Source organism: Poecilia reticulata, linkage group LG13, assembly GCF_000633615.1.
Source record: "Poecilia reticulata strain Guanapo linkage group LG13, Guppy_female_1.0+MT, whole genome shotgun sequence".
In the NCBI taxonomy this organism is placed as follows: Eukaryota; Metazoa; Chordata; class Actinopteri; order Cyprinodontiformes; family Poeciliidae; genus Poecilia; species Poecilia reticulata.
In genome coordinates, this window is record NC_024343.1 from 30724185 (window position 1) to 30743274 (window position 19090).

Genomic DNA, 19090 nt, shown 5'->3' on the forward strand with positions numbered 1-19090 from the left:
TCATGTCATAAACATGTCATAACAGATGTTATGACAGTCTTATTCACTCCCCTTCAAATAAAGTTTTACCAAAGAAGCTGATTTGAAAGCATTTATTTTGCCTGATTTTGTTATTTCGTTATCATTCTTTTTATATGAATAATTTAAGTCCTTAAAATACCAACATCTCCACTTAACTTTGTATTTTGTTCCGTCTGATGGTGTAATTTTAAAACATTAAACGATTGATAACGTTATTTTACACCAAATACATTTTTAGTCCTACTTGAGTGATTTCTTGGTCGGATACTTGTTACTTCAACTCGAGTGAAGATTTGTTGACGTTAACCATCAGTTTTTTCTGTTTTTGTGAAAAGGGCGCGGTGGCTGACCTGTCCGGACCCGGATGCAGAAGAACTGTTCAGGATGGTGGGAGAGGTGTTCATCTTCTGGTCCAAATCACATGTGAGGGTCCAACGTGTGAAACATCCGTTAAACTTTCACTTTTTTAGTAGTATGTTTTGTTCTCTAATACAGTTTTGCTTGGCCTTAAAAAGTAAAAATGAAATAAAATAGTAATCGATTAGTCAATTACTAATCGATTAATTGGACAAACAATTGGCTCATTCTGCTAATTTTCATTTAACCATTTAAACTTACTTTATACAACATTAGAGATACGTTAAAAAGCTAATCTTTTTTGGCAGGCAGGGTGTTCAAAGTGAGGCGCGGGGGCCGTTTGTGGTTCTCTGGGGCATTTTTACCAGAGGCGGGCAGAGAACCCAAAAACTGTAAAAGCAGCAATACTTTAACATGTTTTTACTCAAACGTATAAAGTATTTGGTAAAACTCAAGTATTGAGAAACTGATCAAATTATCAATTGATATTTAAAAATTACATCATCAGATGAACCAAAATGTCAAATTTTGGTGTTTTAAGGGTCAAAAAGTACAATAATTCATATAAGTAACAAAAAATAACAAAATCAGGCAGAATAAAATGTTTCCAAGTCAATTTCCTTTAATGAAAAACTGATTAAACTTTAACATAAGCTGCAGGTGTGAGTCTGAATCTGGTGAATTTCTGGTTAAAACGTGTTTGTTTTTCATTCAGTTGGTGGAAAATCCAGAAATTTTTCTCAAATAAGAGAAAAAATACTTCAAAGTAACATTACTCACAGAAAAAGAACATTTTTCAAAAAAGTTACTCAAGTAAATGTGCCTCGTTACTACCCAACTCTGAAAGTTACCAAGTATATGTGAATATATTTGCTCCTCCAGATGATTAAGTGAAATGTAAGTTTTGTGTTTCTGTGGCAGAACTTTAAGCGGGAGGAGCAGAACTTTGTGGTGATGAATGAGATCAACAACATGTCCTTCCTCACCGCTGACAGTAAGAGCAAGATGACCAAGGCAAGAACCAAACATCCGTCCTCTTCGATCCACCACATACCGAGACGTAACACATTAAGGAACTAAACTCTATTAATTTATGTATCACTAACGCTCCAAGCAGGGAACGGCGGCAGAGCAATCCATTCATATATTCACATCGTCATTTCCTGTTTTTTTCTGAAAGTTAAATTAATTATTACTCCATTCATTTCACATTAACGGTTTTGTAATAAATGAAATCTGACACATCCTTTCCCAGGATACTGTAAGTGGCGGTTTAGTGTCGCTAACTGTGTTTTCTCCATATATCCGATGTCGGTGGCTGGACGCCGGGTCACTAGGCCGGAGACGGAGAGGTTAGATTGTGTTTGTGCACGAGCGCTGTGCTGACCGCATGGCACCTGCGTTTGAGAGGCGTTTCATCGAGCCCTTCCCCCGTTACTCACACAAATACACTCACATAAAGGGGAGTCTTGGCATAACTGTGGGCGAAAGCAGGAAACAGACGGGCTCCTGTACACCAAACTGGACCAATAACAAGATATATATATATCGCAACAGATATGTGATCAATATAAACAGGAGGTCAGTACCCAAGAATTTCAGCTAGTGTTAGCTTCCACTAAATATACCCAGTACAGAGTTTGAGTCTGAACCAGAAAGGATTGGCGCCATCTTAGTAGGCAACGCAAAGCATGGTGGACCCACGGCTTTGAGACCAACGGACAGAAAACACGTCCTGACCAAAGATGCATGAACAAAATGACTGCCGTCGGGATCGACCCGTATGAGCCAGAGACCATGAGCCTCCAATCTCATACTGCTACACAGTTAGCTAGCAGATAAGACCTACTTCGACAGGAAGTACTACATTAAATACCACTGATATTTATTTTGTTTGACGTCCAGAGTACTTAAAAATTGCAACCAAGTAACAGTCGTAATGTACTTAACATTTTTTATAAGTTAGAAACAAGGCGAGAGCCTAAGCTTGTGGCTACTGTATTGTTGTCATGGCAACTCCATAGCAACTGCCTGCCAAGATGGCTGTCGGTTATAAAGTTCATGGGAAAAATGTACTATTGTAGCGTGTTAGCTAAAAAGTTTAGTGCTTTAGACTATTTTTATTAGACTGTTTTTCAGACTCCTGTTCTCCTAACCCAGAAATGGGACCAGAGGAAACTTAGCAACCCTGAGCAGGAGCACCTAGCTTACATGCTTCAGGTCAACATTAGACTCTTTTTCTTCTTTTGCTCTTTTCTTGGGTTTGTTATTTTGTTTGTATTTCCTTTTAAATCATGTAAACCACTTTGAATTGCCTTGTTGCTGAAAATGTGCTATATGAATAAAATTACCTTACCTGACCTTAGGGTTGTGTTTAGCTAAACATTAGTTTAGCTAACTAACTTCAGGTTTAGCTAAACATTTGTTTAGCTAGCATTAGCTAAACATTAGTTTAACTAACTAACTTCAGGTTTAGCTTAACATTAGTTTAGCTAACTAACTTCAGGTTTAGCTAAACATTGGTTTAGCTAACGATGAAGCGCTAAACAATAGTTTAGTGGATAATAATTGCTACTTAATAATTTGTCTTTGGCTGGGAAAGTTTCCGTCTTATAAGGTAGCAGCTGCAGATCATTTGCGACTTACAGCTGCTAGCAGCATCAGAAGACGTCAGCTTGGTGTACAGGTTCGCTCATAATGTATTTAAATAAATACGTTCTCTCAGAAGCGCTGTCTCCACGTTGGACGGGGCTGTGGGAGCGCTGGACGAGGTTTTTCATGTCTGTCTGTATTTGTGTGATTAGGGGTGTGGGAAGGCTGAATGAAATAAGCCGTTTGTAGATGGTAGTGGCCTGAGAGGTTTTATGGTGCTCGGATGAGCAGCTGAGCGTTTAGCTCCGCTGCAGCCGAGCGTCATCACCCGTAGTGTTTTTGTCTGATCAATAAACACTTTGCCTTTAGATCGGCCCTGTTGGATTCAGCTGTGGAGCTCGTTTGCTGTTTGTCAAATTCTGTCCCTGACGCTTGGATTTATTTTTTATTTTTTTACAGCATTTCTGCGCCGGAGGATTCTTCTCGTTTCAGCATTTTGTGCTCACTACCTGCTTGCAACCATAGAGAAAAGGATTTTTGTGATGCTTGTGCAACATTTCTCAGACAGCGAATCTGTCAGGGGAACTAAATGTACCTCAGCTGTCCTCATATCGACTAACTGGACTCATCAATTCTTGTCATGCTCATTGACCACATTAAAACTGCTAAATAATGCAACATCTAGTCATGGTGTAACTGATGTTTTATAGTTCCTGTTAATTAAATCTTATGTCTTCATATGTGAGGCCCTTACTGAGTCCATGTTTATTACCCGACTCCACGGAAAGTTGTTTTTAAGGATCTCTTCACATCTGGTAGTCCAGAGGCCTCTGTTCGATTGGGGACCAAAATTAAACCGTTTTTTAAATTTTCAGCTACCCATTCTTTCTTTCACACTGACTGAGTCCAATAATCCAAACTAATTGAAAAACCTGTTCCCCTCCCTGCCTGTGGGGGCGCTGCACCAAGAAAAAGTGAATAATAACATGAAATTCTCTGATAAAGACGCTCAGTGCAGCTGTCTTTGTCATGAAATGTAAACAAAATTGGAGCAGCGTTGGATTTTAGCGGTTGTAGGATTTCTCTTTTGTCTGGTAAAAAAAAAAACACGAGCCGTTTCTCTTGCTAGCGCTAGACTAGCATGATTGTTTTGGTTGTATTTACCCAGAATGCCCTGTACTGTAGTCCACTTCCTGCTTTTTTAGCAGTCTCCGGTCCGCTTGGCGTTCATATATGCATTCGAGCAGAGCTGTGAGGATGGACTCTTAGAACCTCAAGTTCCACGATTTGTTCTTGCTGACAGGGTGAGACCAGACAACAGTCAGAGTGTGAGAAAACCTTCAAGAGCTGTCAGTAGGGAACTTTGTCCATCACATTACTAACAATAAGGCTGAGCTGTGATTAGCAGTTGGGGCTGAAGCAGCAGTGAACCAAACTGAACGGGAACCGTTCCTGTTGGCAGGAAACGGTGTTTACACACTTTGATTCACTTTGTCTGCATGTCGTTCCTCATGTCAGCCTCTGTGTGTCCGTCTGTCACCTCGTCCTGTTTTGTTTTGTGTTTCGTGTTCTGGCCTCGTCTGTTTCCTTCGAGCTTCTTCAGTTTTCCAGTCGTTCGTTCTCTGACCTGCCGTTCTTTTCAGTCTGGAGGCTCGGAGCAGGAACGTAGCAAGAAGAAGAGACGAGGCGACCGCTACTCCGTGCAGACCTCCCTGATTGTGGCGGCGCTGAAGAAGATGCTCCCCATTGGACTCAACATGTGCTCCCCTGCTGACCAGGAGCTCATCAATCTGGCTAAGATCAGATACTCGCTGGTACCGTCTTCACTGAATTTAACCGACTTTATTTAAGGAACAACGCTGTTGTAAACTTGTCGTGTTAATTTCCTTCTGTAATACCATAGCTTCAGAAATAAAATTAACGCCTAAATAAAAATAACAAATATACTGTAAAATCGCAAAACCTGACAAAGTATTTTTAGTTTTTCGTCCCAATATCTTGAATTAAGACAAAACTAACTTATAAGTAACTTTTCAGCACCATGAGCTTGTTTTAAGTAAAAACCTGAGTTCCACTATTTCACTTATAATAAGGCATTTTCCCATGTTAAAGTGAAATAATCTGCCAGTGGAACTAGAACTTGGTTGCTAGGTGACGGGCTGGGTTTGGCTGGGGTTGCTAGGTGACGGGCTGGATTTGCTCGGGTTGCTAGGTAACGGTGCAGTGGAACATTCTACCAGTGGAACTAGATATTTTTATCAATATGAAGAAATTATTGACTTAAAACAAGCTCATATGTCTTGTTGAAAATTTGCTTGTAAGTTTTGTCTTTTTTTTCAAGTTTACTAAGATATTTGGACTAAACTAGACGAAAAACACTTTGTAAGATTTATTGTGTTTTTGGATTGTAGTAACCGAAGTTCCTACTTCTCATAAGCTGCGTTGCCACTAACCATAAAATTGTGCAAATTGTAATTTCGAAAATAAATCCGCTCAATGGACAGCATCGTTTTTTCAGCCGTTTTGGAGTAGATGCGTTTCACAAACCGGCGTTGCAGCTTATTCTGTCACCACAGCAGGCGCTGTTTCATTTTAACACCACGTTACTTCAAAAACATTGGCTTTGCAGGGCGGGGAACAAACACTATGGGAAAAGCCAAACAAAGAATAACAAGCAATGTCTGACCGACCGTTAAAATTATGATGATTATGGAACATTGGTAATGGAAACACTTTTTTTTTTTTTTTGCATCACAAGTCACATGATTAACAGTCGGATGTTTCTACTGGCAGAAATGACGAAGCAGACAACAGGAAGTAGTAGCAGCATGAGGATTTTTTTGTTTAGTTTTTTTTTCTGGCTCCATCAGAGCTCTCACAGCAGTTCATATAAAGTGTCATTCGAACGTGTCGGTCTTCTGTAAAATGGCCGACTACAATTTCTCCAAAACGCTTCTGGTAGGCGGGGCTTGTTATGTCAACACCTGAATAAAACTTGGACATCTCCTCTGATTGGCTGATAGATGAGCGCTATGAATATAATCTTATGTAACTGTTTACGTCTGAGACACTTTTTTACTGACTTATTGCGTGGAAAAAACCTCTTCACACGTTATTTTAAACTAAATTTCTTATTTAATAGAAACATTGCGATTACGAAGTTGTTTTTTCGACATTGGCACAAAAATGTTCAAACATTTGCAATGGAAACGCAGCTATAGGCGTGTTTACTTTTTAGTTTTATTTTGTAGCGTAAAGAAAACTGGTTCTTTAAATGCTTTATGTCTTTAGAGTAAGTACTTTTATATAACCAGATAACCAGCAGGCGTCATAATGATGATGTGTTGAAGTTTTCTCCCATGTTTTACCTTTTAGAAAGACACAGATGAAGAGGTGAGGGAGTTCTTGCAGAACAACCTTCATCTGCAAGGCAAGGTGAGTCGATTTGGTTTGTACAGTGGTGGATCAGACACTGTTTTAAATCATCTGCACCTATCACATCCTTTCACATTCACTGTAACAGTTTAATTTAAATGGAGTGTGTAAATAATGTATTTTAATTAATTTCAGTTTATGTGCCTTCTATTCACAGTAAATGACATATTAAATACTTTACCATATATAAAAATGAAAAACAAATTGTTATATATGTGTGTGTGTGTGAAACACAGCTAATTAATCTAAAACCTTAATATCCTAGTTGTTCCTATGTGTTTGTACTACATTTTATATTTATTTTTATTTTATGTACTTATTTGACTTCCCTTCGGCAGTTGGTATTTTTTTTTATTTTGTTGTACAAAGATAATACAATGAATTTTGATTTAATCCAATCATACAGACAAATGTTCTTTACAAAGTTTAAGTTTTTGTTTGTTTGTTAGTATGTGTGGAAAATAAGCCATTTCAAAAACCAACTTCCAACTATTGAGATACATTTGACGGGGCACTCAACCGTTACCTAGCAACGCCAGCACGTCACCTAGCAACGCCAGCCCGTTACCTAGCAACGCCACCAGAATTCCCGCACTTTGCTGAGCTACTGACCAGATTAAAATCTCATTACATAATGCAATAGATACTCCACAATAACTCCCTGAAGAATCTGAATTAATCTGATTTCCCTTTGGGATCATTGAAGTATTTTTGAATTTCAATAATTTAGTGCGAAAAATGCGATGAACATGTTTTGTTTAGCCCATAGATCAGAGTTTCTCAAACCCTTTCAACAACCACTAACTCCAAAATGCCCACGCAGTAACACAACATGTATAATATACACAACCTGAAATGAAAATATTAGTCTCTTAACTCACATAGTTGTTTTCTTTGTTCATTTTTGCTGTTTTGTAAATATAACTGGCCACAACAAAGCGATGAATGGGGGCATTTTGAGGGATTTACAGATTCTGAAAGTGTGGATGCTAAGCTTTCAATCACAGAAATCAAAAAATAAGTTATTTACTACAAATGGTTGGGTGCATTAATTACATTTAGATCTATATGCAATTTAAAAGCATAATAAAAGAAAAATAGACTTGAGTTGCTTTGCCAGAAACAAAAATCCTCTTCTACAACGAAATCTACAATAATCCACCCCTTTCTGTCTATTGTATTTATCTATTAAATAGTTTTTAATTGAATAAAAATAACAATAGCTGTTGACAAGGGAGCAGAGCATTATAAGCAAGCAAGGTTGTAAAAAAACAAAGAACAGTTCTGACCAGATGAGGCTCGTTCATGACGAATCTCTTAAATAAATGACGACCATTTAAGTTTGAGTGACCCTCTTTAAGCCATTTATCCATTATTATTTTTAAACATAATCCTTTGCTAAGCTAACTGTATGCACTGGACCACAAATGGTTGTTTACATGCAGTACCTTGTGAACCACCAGGGGGCGATCACAGTTTGATAAAGACATCCTAACCTGTTCAAGGAAGCACAATGGGTCCCCTTCAAGATTAAATGTGAGGAGTAGAAGCCAGACCTTGACAACATTGTTGGTTTTTGTCCTGGTGGTTCCAGGTGGAGGATCCAGCCATGCGCTGGCAGATGGCTCTGTACAAGGAGATGTCTGGAAAGGCTGAAGACGCCGAAGATCCAGAGAAAGTGGTCAAAAGAGTACAAGAGGTCTCTGCTGTCCTTTACCACATCGAGGTGGTGAGTGTCGCTGCAGTTCGCACGGCTGTGGGGAAAAACCCATAGAAAACAGATTAAAATGGCTTTTGTCTGCTTTCGTTCTTCAGACTGAGCATCCTTACAAGTCGAAGAAAATGGTGTGGCACAAGCTGCTGTCCAAGCAGCGCCGCAGAGCAGTGGTGGCGTGTTTCAGGATGACGCCTCTCTACAACATCCCGACGTAACGATCCCCGCCGCTCTGAATGAAAACATCAGCGTTTCATCAGAACAGATCAACAGCCCTCTGACTCTTCTACCGCAGGCACCGAGCCATCAACATGTTCTTAAACGCCTACAAGCGCAACTGGCTGGAAACGGAGGGCTACTCGTTTGAAGACAAGATGATCGACGACTTGTCAGTAAGTAACGTCTCAAACCGCACAAGTTATGATTTAACCTTTTTACGCCGGAGTTTCGAGCGTCTGCCTAAATAAATCTTCCTTATTTTAATTGTAAGTAGTTCTTTAAATGTCCTGTGAGATTATATATTTACCCATGTATCCATAACAACCGGAACTTTCAATATCCAGCAAGTTATTTTCGCAATATACCGGAATAATTACACTCTCTGCAGCTGCAGCTGCGAAGTTTCCGTATTAACCCGATACTTGCTGGAAAGTGCAACGTCTCCCCTTTCAGAAACCGTTGGAATTTTTCAGATAGCGCTACATGTGGCGGAATTACGATACTGCAAATTTAGAGGTGTCGGCGCCGACACGCTCCAGTCTAGAAGGGTTTTTAAGCTCATGAGGTGTAAAACAGAAACTTTTAAAAATAACATATAATTAAATTAAAGTACAACGATCTGTGCTTTTAAAAACATAAAGATTCATCTACGTCAGTGTTTCTCAGACCTTTTCTCTCTAAGAATCACTTAACCCATTTAGCAAACACTCACAGACCACCTAACTTGAAGTTGCTCTTGCAATAACACAGCATCTCAATATAAACAGCCTGAAATGAAAACATTTGTCTCTTAACTCTTCGTTCCTCCTAATGTGAAAGGTGGCGCTGTTTTGTAAATGTGATTGGCCACAAAACAAAAATTCGCTCTCATTAGAATCACTGCTGTTTCCCCAAACTAGAAAGCCTTGGAGGAAGAGGAGGAGGAGGAAGAGGAGACGGAGACGAAGCCGGATCCTCTTCATCAGCTGATTCTGCACTTCAGTCGCACGGCTCTGACGGAAAAACTGTGAGGCGGGTTTCAGCTTTCGCCTCTTTGAAGACGTCGGTCCGTCTTCCTTATTTCTGTTTATTTTTGTTTTCTCACTCCAGGAAACTTGAAGTCGACCATCTTTACATGTCTTATGCTGATATTATGGCAAAGGTACGTTTCCTCTGTCCTCTAATGAAACCTTCTCATTAAAGGGGCAGTATTATGTTAAATTAACTTATTTTTTAGCTTTACATCATGTTATAATGTGTTTTTCCCTCATGAAAATCACACCTGGAGTGTTGCTTTGATTCTTTCATGCATGTTTGAGAAATCCTTTAATTTCCATGGGAACCAAAACGCCTGGGTGGACTTAGCTCCGCCTTCGAGTACGAAGCTCCTCCCCCAATCAGCTCCTCCAGACTAGCTAGTAGCAATTAGCAAACAACTGCCATCTGCTGAGCTCATTATAGGAGCTACTTCTCAGTGAAACGCTGGTAAAAACGTTGTTAAAGGGTTAATAGAGGAGCCATGTTGGGATGTTGGCGTTTCAGAAAGAGCACTGCAAAAACACCAAATCGTACCAAGTATTTTTGGTCGAGTTTCTCAGTACAGTTAAGATAAAACTACCTTACAAGTAACTTTTCAGCAAGATGTAGCAGCTTGTTTTAAGTAAAACATTCCTTATTATTGATGGAAAAGAACTGGTTCTACTCAGGTTATTTCACTTACAACATGCGGAAAATGTTTTCTTACAAGTGAAATAATCTGCATATTGATTTTCAGCTATGTTAAGAAATTATTTAATTGAAACAAGCTTTTACATCTTGCTGAAAAGTTACTTGTAAGTTAGTTTTGTTTAATTTCAAGTGCATTAAGATTTTTTTCTCTAAAAATACTTGGTAAGATTGTGTATTTTTTATAGTGCGGGACACCCGATTTCCAGGCGCCGTATCAAAAGTATGATCTCTTTTTAAGTCATATTTGATATATAAAGCATTTTTTTAAACAACTTGTGGTAATAGTTACTTTATTGTCCTGTAAAATTGGTGGAAAACACATAAAACTTCCCCTTCAATGGATAGAAACTGCGATATTTTCATGAATAAACACTTTATTAATGATTTTGTCGCCGTCTTCCTGCAGAGCTGTCACATTGGTGAGGAGGACGAAGGGGGAGAGCAGGAGGGGGAGGAGCCATCCTTTGAGGTGCGGCAGACAGAGATGGTATGGGGGGACCAGGGGAGGGGAGGCAGGGGAGTCAGCGGAGAAGCCGCTCCCCGCGCGCCGAGTGACCTCACCGTGACATCACACTCAGCACACCCCCCCCACCACCCAACTCCTACCACAGCATTCCCCTCGTTTCTTTGTCTCTTTACTCTTAATTTTCGTTCACTCACGCCACTCGTCTATCTCCTGCAGTGGTGGACTGACCTGTGCATGCCTTTGCTGGACCGCCGGCAGGATCGGTGTTGTTGGTTCAAAACGTCCCTAAATTGCATGACTTGAGTGCAGAGAGATGGTGCAGCTAAAGACAACAGCAACAAACCCCGGAGTCGGTACCAAATCACAGTTTCTGAGCCTGAACTTAAAGAAAACCACATCAAAGGCAAACATCATCTGTTTACGACTTATACGACAGTAATGTTAATTTTCATCGTATAAATCCTGGACCGGGCATCAGTGCGTTACTGAGCGGCCACTGAAGTCACGTCTGAACTCACAATATGAATGGCAATAACTTACAGATGGATAATAAATAGTATCTATTTATTAGTTATCATTAATAACAGTTTATTATCCGTTAAATAAGGGTGAGATGGAGACCAAATACTGAAAATATTACATGCTTACAATGTGGTCTGAAATGTTTAGTTTAACAACTGTAGATAAAATATAAAGATGAACAGATTTGGTAGGAAACCAGTAGATTTAATCTCATTATCACCCTTAATTAATGCATAATTAACAGTTAGTAATGATTCATAAAGTGTTTAGAGGTGAATTAGAAGCATATCTATGAACTATTAGCCATCTAGAAGGAGAGCCTTGTTGTGTTGTATTGTAAAGTAGCCTAAAGACCTATTAAACCAGCACCCTGTAAAAAGGTTTAAGAATGCCTGCATTAAGAAAACTATCTGTTGTTCACCACAGCAGGAAAATAAATGTTACAAAAACGGTAATTAAAAACTCTGAATTTAGCTTCTGCTCCATTTCAGACCAACGTTGTTACATTGTAACTCCCAAACGTTTGCAGTAAGTTTCCCATTAACAGAATTACTTTTGGTCCTAAAAACTCAATTTAATTCCTCAAATCTGGTGGAAAAGTAGCTAAAATACTCTAATACAATCAGAATACAGCTTTATGCAAACTTTTTCTCCTTCATTTAGCTCAGACACAGAATAAAAATGAGTTAATGCTAAAGCTAATCGGCTAAGCTAAGTGAAAGCAATAATCAATTTAACCCAGAGTTAGCAGAAGCTTTTGCAGTAAGAAGACGTTCGTAATTGTTAAATGAAACGTTTTTGATGAGAGACTACGGTCAATAGTTAGCATACCTCCTCTAATGCGCTAAGAGCTAATGTTCTACTTAGCGTTTAGCATCTCTGCTAGCAAACTTTTATCCACTAAACTGAAATTTTCCAAATAAATTTCAATTTATTGCTAATTTAATTTACTTTGAGTTGAATAAAGTTTGACGTCGGTGTTGAAGTTTTGATCATCGACTGTGAAAAAGGTTTCAGACATTTATAGCCATGCTCTTATTTTGAAGTCTTTCTAAACAGCAGTTCAGTTTCTTCTATTCAAGTTTGTATTTTTTTAAAGAAACTTTAAAAGGTGCTTTTAAAATTACTTATTGGCTTTTAAAATTAACGGAAAGGCCTTTGAGATTTATTTTTTCATACTTTCAACATATTTATATCTTTTATTTTACCCTGAAATCTGATGTTTGCCTTTTAATGATGTTTTGAGTCTGATTTCAGTTTTGGACGCTGTGATTGTGCGGTTCTGCTGATCCAAGCTTTTCTAGAAGGGCAGCATTACGCAAATTTGGACTGAAAAAACATAATTTTGTTTTGCAAGGGTTTGTGTCTGAATAGTTTGTTTTTTTTTTGCAGAAAATGTTTTTTTGTGGAAAAGCATTTTACACAAAAGTGTATATAGTAAGACCAAGTATTAGGGCCAGGCCAAGAATAAAGTCATATTACCGGAATAAAGTAATAATATTATGGGAGTGAAGTCGTGTTAATTTGTGAAAAAAGTTATAATAATACAAGAAGTCAGAATGTAATGGGAAAAAAGTCAATGACACGAGAAAAGAGTCGTAATAATATTACTAAATTAGTAGTAAGAAAAAGTCTTGCAACAAAAATTCATATTATGAGAATAAAATCATAATAATACAAGTAAAAAGTCATAAAGACACAAGAATAAAAAGCTATAATATTACAGAAAGTAATAATGATACTAGAATAAAGTCAGAAAAGTATTAGAATATGTGAGGAATATGTGAAAAAAGTCAAAGTGTATGACAAAAATTCAATAGATTAAAGTCGTCATATTAGTAGAATGAATTTTATAACTCCTACATGAAAAATTATTTTAAAAAATCTAAAGAAGGAACGTTGAACATTGGTATAAATTTTATAGGACATAATATTTAACACATCAACGCCAAATTATCAGTAGCAGAACTTTGAATAATCAATTTTACTAATATTATTATTGTTGTACATTTTATTTTGAAAGTCTCTTCGTCTGGCTCTAGTATTCTGTCGTAACATAAAGATCCGGAAGTGAAATGACTTCCGTAGATTTCATTAGAGAAGCACGCTCACCTCCAAATTGCGCATATAGGCTGCTTGCTGGGAGACCAAAAGTTAAAAGTTGTGGAGATTTTAGGGGAGTTTCAGAAGGCACTGGATCTGTGTAAATAAAAAAAAAGCTAAGTAGACACAACTTTGCTGTTTCCTTCTGAGCCTGATGGGAAAATGTAATGCTGTCCTTCGTAACCCGGTTGAGTGAAAACGTATCAGTTATGAAATCAGGTTCTTACTAACAGAAACGAGCCGTTTTATTATTATTGTGCTGACTTTGTGCATTTGGCAAGTCCCTTCCTGACTTGAACCTCCTGTTTGGCTAACACGTCTTGGGCTACGTTCAGCCTGAAGTCACACAAATCCGATTTTTTTTTTTTTTTTTGTGCCAGAATCTAATCTTTTCACGACGGCCTGAACAGCACAGATCAGATCTTCAGATCGGATACGTGGTTCTACATCTGATGCATGTCTGGTCTTTTTAAATGTGACCTGAATCTGAACGGCCAGATTCAGGTCCGACCTGAACGTCGTTGATGCTCGACAAGCATCTGCGTCCTGAAACGCACAAACCGGAAGGAAAACAACAACCATGACGGCCGATAACGAGGATTAAGTTGTTAACGAGCTGCTCTGGTCGGACAACAACTTTAAAACCATAAGACACGATCCCCCGTTAGCATCCTTCCACAAACACTGAACTCTTCTTCTTCTGTGGGACGTTATTGCGCCCCCTACTGCACATGCAGGACACTTTCAGCCATTTTCAGTTCACACTAGAGAACACATTCAGGTCGCTTATTTGCAGAGTAGTAAAGTAAAATAAAATAAAAGCACTTTGTTACTAAGTAGATTTTTCAGATTTCTGTGCTTTACTTGAGCATTTATCTTTCTGAGAACCTTTTACTTTTACTCCCTACATTTTAAGAGACATATTTGTACTTTCTTCTCCTTATATTTTCACATGTGCCTTGTTACTTCCGTGATGAAAAAGATAGTAATGGAAAAATTCCAGTGATCACATAAAAAGAGTGTTTTAGTTTCGGTAATTCACCGTTCAGCTGGATGCAGCCAAAGCAAAGCAGAAGAAGAAAAACAACATGGATGGAGATATTTACCATCTGCAGCCTTAGTTTAAAAATATTTTCATGACTTTGGCTCAAAGAATGAATTGTGACGAATCTGCTGCATTTTGTTTAATCTAAATCATCCTGATTGAGATTTGGTTTTAATTTTAATTTAATTAAACAATAACATATTTTAATGGAAGTCATTTTGTATTCTTCAAGGTGAAAATTGGTTCAATGTACTTTTACTAGAGTATTTTTATACAAGTATCTGTACGTCTGCTGAAGTATATTTACAGCTCTGGTAAAATCTAAGAGCCCAGTGAACTGAAGCCCGTTGAAAACCTGCTGGTTCTTCCACCAAACACTGATTCCTGAGTTAAAACTTTAGCATTGTTGTTTCTAAATCAAGATAAACTTCATTTCTTTGCATTATCTGAGGTCTGCACTGCATCTGTTTTTGTCATTTTGATCATTCCTCATTTTCTGCAAATAAATACTAAATTTTGGTTTTGAATTTCGGAGACATGTTGTCAGTAGTTCATGGAATAAAACAAGAAAGTTCACATATATTTATAAAAAGTAAAATCAGAGAAACTGATTGTTTTAATTGGTCTCTTAATTTTTTCCGGAGCTGTATTTGGAAATGTGAACGACAACGCAAAAAAAAAAAAAAGGATTTCACAAAAAATCGGATTTGATGGTTAAATCCTGCAGTGTGAACGTAGCCTAACTCTCACCTACTAATCCAGGTGTTTTCAGCCCTTATCGCCCTGAAGCTCCGCTTTGAGTCCTAATCACTGATGACTAACACAGACTTGTCTTTAGTTTGAACTGGACGGGTGACAGGTCTCCCTCTCTGTGCACACCAAGGACTACAGTAAAAGCCTGCACAGTCCAAGCCCAAGGTCACACTTCAAACCACATCTAGACATGCACTTTAACCTTTCACAATAAAAGTCAAATAAGGAAACAGGAGCTCTGTAACCAGAGGAAATCCGCAGCGTTTTCATTCATGCCAGACTTTTGAGGGTTGGGGTGGCGGGATGGAGGGATGGGGTAGATGTAGTTCTGTGTGCTTTGGGAGGGGTTTCATATGCATGGTATGCAGAGGGTGAGGCTGGCTAACCTCTTTTGTCAACAGGATGGTTCCTGGACCAGAGAGGCAGATTACAGTTTAATACCCGGTCCCATCACTGCAGAAACACAAAGTCCACAAAGTGTTTTAGTCTACGTTCTTGTTCAAATATCTTAGTTCACCTAAAATAAGACAAACCCAAATTACAGGTAACTTTCCAATGACATATAGGAGCTTGACTCAAAAGGGGGGATGTGTTATGTAAAATTCAGAGTTTGCACGTTTTTTTGCTTCGATTTAAGTCTGTACTGCTCCTGAAATAAACACCATTCAGACGTTTTTTGGCTATAAGTTAATATTTTTTACTGTCTTGAAAATTAGCCATTTCAAGAACCTCCAGAGTGCAACATAACAAATCAGCGGGCACTGCCTGTTACCTGGCAACCCCAGCAGAGTTCCGCCCGTTACCTAGCAACCCCAGCAGAGTNGCAACCCCAGCAGAGTTCCGCCCGTTACCTAGCAACCCCAGCAGAGTTCCGCCCGTTACCTAGCAACCCCAGCAGAGTTCCGACTGTTACCTAGCAACCCCAGCAGAGTACCGCCCATTACCTAGCAACCCCAGCAGAGTTCCAACTGTTACCTAGCAACCCCAGCAGAGTACCGCCTGTTACCTAGCAACCCCAGCAGTTCCGCCAGTTACCTAGCAACCCCAGCAGAGTTCCGCCCGTTACCTAGCAACCCCAGCAGAGTTCTGCCCGTTACCTAGCAACCCCAGCAGAGTTCTGCCCGTTACCTAGCAACCCCAGCAGAGTACCGCCTGTTATCTAGCAACCCTAGCAGAGTTCCAGAATGTTTGGTCAGCTGGTTTTACTGCTGTGTTCTCTGTACAAAGGCTGCTGCAAACAGACAAGTGTTTTGTTGTTGACATAACATACGAATCTTTCAGTGTCTAGAGAATCAGCAGGCACTGCCCGTTACCTAGCAACCAAAGCTGAGCTCCATCACGTTTGGTCAGCTGGTTTTACTGCTGTACAATGGCTGCTGTTGTTGACTTACCATCCAGAAACCGCTTGCTGCATTCTTACTGGTTGCACAGAAGGCTCCACTTCTGCTTTTCAAAGATGTACGGTTGTATAATTGCGCRTCTGTTTGCAGCCATTTTCACATGTGAGTGTAAACGTTAAGTTTGAGGCGTGGCCAGCAGCAGGTTATTTGGATTTAAAGTGACAGGACGGCAGAATTTAGCAGATCAAAATCTCATTATTTAGGGATGATTTTGTGCAAAAAAAAAAAGTAATGTAGATGTTTTGTATAGGCCATAAATCTATTCTAACCTGTTCAAAGAATCACAGTATTATATATGTTTAAGTAAGTAATTGTATAATATTGATTTTAAAAAGTACTAGTTCCACTGGAAGATTATTTTACTTATGACATTTCCCCATTTTATAAGTGAAATAATCTGCCAGTGGAACTAGAACTTTTTATCAATATGCAAAAAATACTGAGTTAAAATAAGTTTGTATGTCTTACTTGCTAGTTTGTCTTATTTCGAGTGTAATAAGATATTTGCACTGGAAACTAGACCAAAATACTGGGCAGCGTGTTGCTGTTTGTGTAATAAATAACATCAAGACGCAACAAAACCTGCAGTAAATGTTTTCAGTCCTTTAAGCTCTTAAGTAATTTACCCATAAAGAAAAGATTCAGATGAAGTCGCTGACGGACGTCCAGGCAGGAAACTGGCCACTGTTCTGTTGGAAGCAGAGGTTGCATGAAGTGGAAGAGTGTGTGTGTGTGTGTGTGTGTGTGTGTGTGTGTGTGTGTGTGTGTGTGTGTGTGTGTGTGTGTATGTGTGTTTGTTATGCTCTGGGGCAAAGTGTCGGCTGCCGTCGAGTGTTTGCACCTCTGGTGGATGTCAACAGTTGGAATAATAACTGCCTCCATGACTAATACACACTGTGTGAGAGTGGAGGTGTGTGTCATTATTGATTATTGATTATGTTTTATGGCAGGTGGAAGTGCCGGCGCTCTGCCGTTTTAACCAACAGGGGAATTAACCCCACTTTATTCTGTTAATATTATAACTTTATTCTCATATTACTTCAGCTGTTATTCTTGTACAGTTTTACTCTACAACAATTTATGACTTAATTTAATCATAATTTTATTGTTTTTATTTATTTGTTTTTCTTAGCCAGGCTGTTGTACAATTCAGAAAGTTTATCCACATAGAAATTTGGATTTTAGTTACTGTTAAAGATTAAATACAACAAACCTTCAGCATCCAATCCAGGTGCATATCTAGAATATAAAATATTTAATCTCTCATTCTGTAAAATGAAAATTGATTTAACAATTTAATAATATTTTATTTTTAATTTGTGTTACTAGGAAAGATAATATTTCATAAAGGCTTAAGTGAAATTTAAGTGATTTATATACATTTGTTAGTAAATAAGATGCAACGTTAGATGTAGTTTATTGGATGCAGTTCTAGCAGGAAGGCCTCCAGAAAGCGGATCAGAGTGTGAAGGTGTGTGTGAAGGTGTGTGTGTGAGTGTGGGGGGCAGTGCAGATCCGCTTGGCGGGGTTTCAGCTCCTCTTCTTCTCTCTTTGCTCCACAGGAAAAGGAAATGGAGAAGCAGAGGCTTCTGTACCAGCAGTCCCGTCTGCACAACCGCGGGGCTGCAGAGATGGTGCTGCAGATGATCAGCGCCTGCAAAGGTCAGCCTGTAGCTGCTAGCAACCAGCTACATGCACTCAGTTACTTTAAATTAACTTCTATTTTACTCTTACTTGAATAATTTCTTGGACGGATATTTTTTACTTGAGTAAAATATGTTTAAAGTAGTGCTTCTCTTACTGAAGTACCGTTTTTGGGCTCTCTGCCCACCTCTGCTTGTTTCACACGTTTCTTCTGACTCCTGTCCTTTCAGGACAGATTGCGAAGTTTAATCCTCGTCCTTGAGTGTTTTATCTCAGATCTACTGTAACTCCACACGGGAGGGAGTTCAGTCTTCCTCTCCTGTTTTTAAAACTGAAATGAATTGCACACTGTAAAAACACAAAACCTTACCAAGTATTTTCAGGCGAGTTTTTGGTAAACAAAAAAAATATATATATATATCTTGGTTCACTTAAAATAAGACAAAACTAGCTTATAAGTAGCTTTTCTGCAAGTTACAGCAGTTTGTTTTAAGTCAATAAATCCTTAATATTGAAGAACAACTTCTAGTTCCACCGTTACCTAGCAACCCCAGGCCGTAACCTAGCAACCCAGTTCTAGTTCCATTTGTGAAAAATGTCTTGTTATAACTGAGATAATCTGGATCTGGAACTGAGTCAGTATTCAAAACGAGCTTCTGTTTCTTCATGAAAAGTTACTTCTAAGGTAGTTTTGTCTTATTTCGAGTGTAACAAGATATTTATCCTAGAAACTGGACGAAAATACTTGGTAAGATTTTGTGTTTTTGCAGTGCAGTAGCAGTGGGAATTAAGGCAAATGTCGCAATCAGGTCGATCCTAACAGCCAAAGTGCTGTAGAAGCCAAAGTGATTATTTATGTTTCACATCTGTTGGCTTGGAAGTGACTGAAGCAAACAAATGTTGTTTTTCAGTTTGGTCAAAAGCACTTTTTGTGCTGGAAAAGTTAATTTTATTATTATTCATCAGCTTTAAAAACATCAGTTCAGACACTGAACTTCACTAAACAACCAAGTAAATTAACGCTTCATAATTTATCCATTATTATGAAAGTTAGCAAAGTCCATCCATCCATCCATCCATTTTCTTACACCCTTGTCCCTCAGTGGGGTCGG

The 19090-nt window shown here is 38.6% G+C and overlaps 1 protein-coding gene and 1 long non-coding RNA gene across 2 annotated transcripts in view; one reads left to right on the forward strand and one right to left on the reverse strand.

The window, feature by feature from the left end:
• Positions 1 to 19090, forward strand: part of ryr1b (ryanodine receptor 1b (skeletal)) — a 127785-nt gene that overhangs the window by 87610 nt on the left and 21085 nt on the right. The window contains exons 69-80 of the mRNA XM_017308129.1: positions 335 to 444; positions 1300 to 1392; positions 1716 to 1730; positions 4614 to 4784; positions 6346 to 6405; positions 8000 to 8134; positions 8221 to 8333; positions 8415 to 8511; positions 9238 to 9344; positions 9428 to 9479; positions 10452 to 10532; positions 17897 to 17996. Coding sequence (XP_017163618.1) covers positions 335 to 444; positions 1300 to 1392; positions 1716 to 1730; positions 4614 to 4784; positions 6346 to 6405; positions 8000 to 8134; positions 8221 to 8333; positions 8415 to 8511; positions 9238 to 9344; positions 9428 to 9479; positions 10452 to 10532; positions 17897 to 17996 — 1134 coding nt within the window. The remainder of the gene's footprint in view (positions 1 to 334; positions 445 to 1299; positions 1393 to 1715; positions 1731 to 4613; positions 4785 to 6345; positions 6406 to 7999; positions 8135 to 8220; positions 8334 to 8414; positions 8512 to 9237; positions 9345 to 9427; positions 9480 to 10451; positions 10533 to 17896; positions 17997 to 19090) is intronic.
• LOC103475113 (uncharacterized) lies at positions 15420 to 16012 on the reverse strand. The gene is made up of 2 exons (XR_535292.1): positions 15970 to 16012; positions 15420 to 15737 (listed from the first exon to the last, which is right to left on the reverse strand). It is a non-coding gene; the product is annotated as an uncharacterized LOC103475113 (long non-coding RNA).